This window comes from Corvus brachyrhynchos, unplaced genomic scaffold (genome assembly GCF_000691975.1).
Source record: "Corvus brachyrhynchos isolate BGI_N302 unplaced genomic scaffold, ASM69197v1 scaffold22, whole genome shotgun sequence".
NCBI lineage: Eukaryota > Metazoa > Chordata > Aves > Passeriformes > Corvidae > Corvus > Corvus brachyrhynchos.
The window spans coordinates 2539356-2543991 of NW_008238355.1; the positions used below are offsets into that span (position 1 = coordinate 2539356).

Below are 4636 nucleotides of genomic sequence, written 5' to 3' on the forward strand. Positions count from 1 at the left end.
AGCCCCGCGGGCAGCGCGGCCCGGCCGAGCGGGCACTCCTGCAGCAACCCGGAGATCTCCTGGGCGCTCCCGGACACAAGCCACGTTAGCCATGATGATCTGACAAGGTAAGGAAGCCCCTCGCCGCTCTGAAGGTCCAGGACTGGGGTATTTGGCTGCTCACGTTTTACATGATCATCTGCCAGTAGTATTTCTTATGAGATTCAGTCAAGCGACACTTTTAAGGTACAGAAGAGTCTTCTCCAATATTCCTCTAGCTCTTCTGATTCTTTGGGTATCTTTTATATAAAGACTTAGATGCACTGCAGTTTTTAATGGTGGATTGAACTGTCCGAGTTACATCATCCCATGCTGTTAAAGCAGGCCTGTATGGGTGTGTTGCTTGACAGCTTGGATCTGTAAGGAAGGACCATAACAGAAAAGAGAACAGCAGGTTGTGCTCTGCACAGGTTCTTTTCTGCTGCTCGTTCTGGTTCCTTGAGGGCTCATTTAGTTATGAAGTAGTTACACAAAAATGTTTCTGACTAGGAGAGAGTTCGGCCTGTGATGCACAGAATGCAGGAACACGCTATCTCACAAAAAGTTTTGACTTTTTAAATTTAGATAGCGTAAGTGCTTGAGGTTTCAAATGCCACTGTGGAAAAGTGAGCATTTAATGGGATGCTTCTGTGCACAAAAGTCGGCAATTCTTGTGTCCTGTGTGTGAGGAAAGCACATGGTAGGCTACTGGCAGTGATGTCCCATGCAGCACAGAAGAGTTCATTTCGTAACCAGTCCTGAGAACTGGAAGTGTGGGAGCTTTCTTTAGTTAATATTCCTTCTGTTTGAAATAAATCAAACCCAGCAGTGCTAATCTGTCTAAAGTTTGTTTGTTTGTGGGTTTTTTTCCTCCACATGTCTGCCAGAAGAAAATTGTCTGTTTTTTGAATGGTTACTGCTAATAGTATAATTTTGTTCTTTCTTAACATGTTTTCTGTTTGCTTATCTTTGCCATGCTATGGGCAGCCAGGTGGGAGAAGTACTTCTCTATTACTGTTACTGTGAGGTGAAAGATCCAGAGAAGCTCTGTGCTTGGCAAAAGGCTTTGTGTCAGCATCTACATCTCACTGGCAAGGTAAGGTTTTAAGCAGTGGTTTTATTCTTAAGGAAAAATCCCCACATCTTTATTTAGTGCAGGATGATGGGGTATGTGGAGAACGAGGTGTGTTTTGCACCAGAAGGTGCTAGTCTGTTATGATTCTGTTAAGAGAGGCATTCAGACTCCATAAAGTATCTTTTAGAATTGTATTTAAGACCTAACACAACAAAGAAAAAAAACTACACATCATCTTAAATCCCTTTTGGTGCAGGGAACCCTCAGTTGTGTGGCATCGAGTGAGCCTCACAGACAAGACACTGTGCAGACCCTGTCCTTGCAAGGGTTACCCCATTTCCATCACTGTTACACATGGAAAATGAGTCTTTTTATCACTCCTGCTGTCAAACAGAAAGGATATTCACATGAGAAATTCGTGATGCGCTTTTAGATAAAGGCAAGGAGACAAAAGTGGCTTAATCACTGGTGTCAGCAGGGAGCTGCATGCAGGTGTCTCAGTTAGCAGTAGCAGGCTGGGTGTATCCTGCGGCTAAAGGGCATGAGCAGCACAACACAGCCTGAGGGCCAAGCTGGAGGAATTGCATGGGTCTGTGCCTGCTCCACTCACTGGTTACCTGTATCCTCCCTCCTCAGTGCACAGTGGTCTCCCAGTCACAATGACTACACCATGCTGTAATCCATACTGTCGGGAATTAGGTGAGAGCAACCAACACCTTAGACCACGCCACAGCATAACAGTTCTCATTTCTGCACAGTCTGTTCATTCCTGGCAGGCTAGACCAAGGATGTGAGTTGCTTGTGTAGGTGGCCTCTGGAGGCTGTGGGAGAAGGTGAATTTTAGCCTTGCAAAGTTGATGTTCCTACACTGTCTGTGGGGAGAAGGAGGGCAACTTGGAGTTGGAGGCTCCTTTTATCTGTGACTTGTCTTCCTGAGTAGCTTCTTGCTACTCTTGCTAGTGGTACATCAGCACAGGTCTGGGTGTGAAATGGATGGGTTCACTGCTTTTTCTGCTCAGCTATCTTGCCTGGTGGTTAGTATTTTTTTCGAGTTTCTTTTCTTTCCTTTTTTTCATGTCATTTCCAAGACAGGTACAGCATTTACCTTCCCAACCAGTTTGTTTTTTCCTTGCTTCTTATATTCAATCTTTCTCCCTTCTCCCCCTGCCCCCCTCCTTCAGAGCTTTTGTTCATTTGTCAGTGCTGGAGATAAAATGACTCATCTTAAATTTAATATTAGATATGATGTTATGCATATTCACATTCTCTTTTTTAGCTGTGTGAGTCATGGGGCACAAGCCTATTGTTCTTTCTGAGGCAACTTCCAGTGGGAATTCTAATGCTGACTGCAGGATTTGCAGACAGCAATTTCTCTATTTATACAGCATTTTTCTGTTTATTGCGTGGACTCTTCTGACTGTCCTGATGTGATCCTTTGAAATGGCTCAGAAGTCATTACGGGGTTGTTGGGGTTTTTTTTTCTGTTTACTGTCTTTATGTTCAACTTCAGTATAACCATATTTTCCTTCCTTATTAAGTAGTCTCTTTTCTGAACATACTCCTGTGCCTGCCTTTTGTCACCCAGTCATATTTTGCCAATTTCACTGTGATCTGTTTTGCTGTAACTAAGGTTCAGCCCCAGCTTCTCCTCTTGCCTTCTAGGTACGAGTTGCTTCAGAAGGGATTAATGGGACAGTTGGTGGAAGCAAAGTAGCTACCAGTCTCTACATTAAAGTTATGCTTTCCCAGCCTCTGTTCAAAAACATTTTGTGTCAAGAGGATTTCAAGGTATGAAAAAATAATTTTTACATAGACATTGTTAATGCAGGTAATTTAATTTTCAAGAAATAAGTACATTCCTTCTTGACAGTATTACTTCTGCCTTAGCAGTTCTGCTCTCTCAGCACTTACCTAAGTAAATGGATCTTAACCATACCTTGTTTAGGTATCTTTGCTGGGTTTTACCAGAATTAGCAGTTTCCATGAGCAGTGATAGCAGCTCTTACAAGCTTTGGCAGCTATGGGTGCAGCTGCAAAGTCCCCCAGTACAGGTGAGCGAGGGAGTGTACTTAAGCTCCACCATTCTGCAACAAGCATTTATTCCAGACTGAGCAGGTATCACAACATGTGCTTAACCCAGCAAAGTTTTTCCACACTGTCCTCTTCACCCTGATTTGAGATCTTTGACTGGAAGCCTACTGGTTTAGGTTCTATATGGTTTGGTGTCCATATAGGTGCACCGTCAGTTCCATGGATTGGGTACCTTCCAGAGAAGACACACAGGGACTGTCAAGAGGTTTCTTCCTACTCCAGTTAGTGCCTGGCTGGAGCATACATACTGATTGCTGTCCTCACATGGTGAGGGCAGCAGTGGCTGGTGCACTGCATAGGATTCTGGTAGGCTTTGGCTGCCCACCACTGCAAGTTCTGGTTTCGCTGCAAGGAAGGAAAGCTGCTGCTTAGGCAGCAGCTCTTCTCCGCACAGTTTTATTTGCAGGGAGTGCTATTATTTTTTCATAGGGAACCAGATCAAAGAAGTTAGTGAAACTTGTGAAACTCAAATTCTGTGTTGAGCTGCAGTGATGATTCAGTCCTAGTTTTATAAGTGTCTGTTACGCTTGGCTGAATTTCAAGAGGAATTGTGTTAGTAACAGTCATATGTAGATGGAAAAACAGAACAGGGATGGAATATTACCCTGATACCTTGGCAAAACCTTCAATCTTGCATGGTCTCTCTGGGCATCAGTGTTCATACATTAGTGGACTATGGTGTTTGCTGTCTCACAGTTCCTCCTGAATGCTGTATACCTGAGTGAGTGAGGCGTTCAGGTTGCTGTGCCATGACGACATGGGATAGGGGAGTGAGGACCATGCTTGGGGCTATGAACATATCCAGTGGCTACTACAGTTATGGCAGACTGATTTCCATAACAGCTGGACAGTGCTGCACAGCACTGCACTTATCGTTGAGTGTTCTTATTCTTGATGGTGCCTAAGCTGTGTTTGAGGCTCAGCCCTGCAGAAATTCTCACTCCTTGTAGCCTGCAGTGGGGGTTCCTACCAAAACAGGGCTTACCAGGACTTCTGAAGAGGAAATCCCACACTTGAGGTTGGGGGGTGGGGGGAGGAGGTGCCAGCCTCCACTGTTAACAAATCTTGTGCCTGGCTGACCTCCCATACGTCTCCTTCACACCCAGGAACACTGCAGTTCTCATCACACATGTCACCACTGGAGGCACAGCTGTGCTTGTGTCGGGTGCCAGAGGGATGAAGAGAACTGCAGGGCCTAGATGTGGCAGCATGATCCGCTACTGGAGGAGGTTATTTAATATTCCTGTAAGGATCAGCATGCTTTTGTAGGGGCCTCAACTTTCTCACGATAACTACTAGTAACATATTTCCGGCTAAGATTTGTTGTACATCCCTGCACTTCCAACCAAATGCTGTCTGTCTCACCTGCAGAGTAGTCATCGGGCTTAAGACACCTGTTCTCCAGGTCGTGTTAAGGGTCCACTGCCTAAATTTCAGGATTTAGAGTGTGGA

The 4636-nt window shown here is 44.9% G+C and overlaps 1 protein-coding gene across 1 annotated transcript in view; it reads left to right on the forward strand.

Moving 5' to 3' along the window:
* TSTD2 (thiosulfate sulfurtransferase like domain containing 2) overlaps window positions 1–4636 on the forward strand; it is a 13883-nt gene that overhangs the window by 1467 nt on the left and 7780 nt on the right. Inside the window, exons 2-4 of the mRNA XM_017735329.1 lie at window positions 3–107; window positions 1006–1114; window positions 2756–2881. Coding sequence (XP_017590818.1) covers window positions 3–107; window positions 1006–1114; window positions 2756–2881 — 340 coding nt within the window. The remainder of the gene's footprint in view (window positions 1–2; window positions 108–1005; window positions 1115–2755; window positions 2882–4636) is intronic.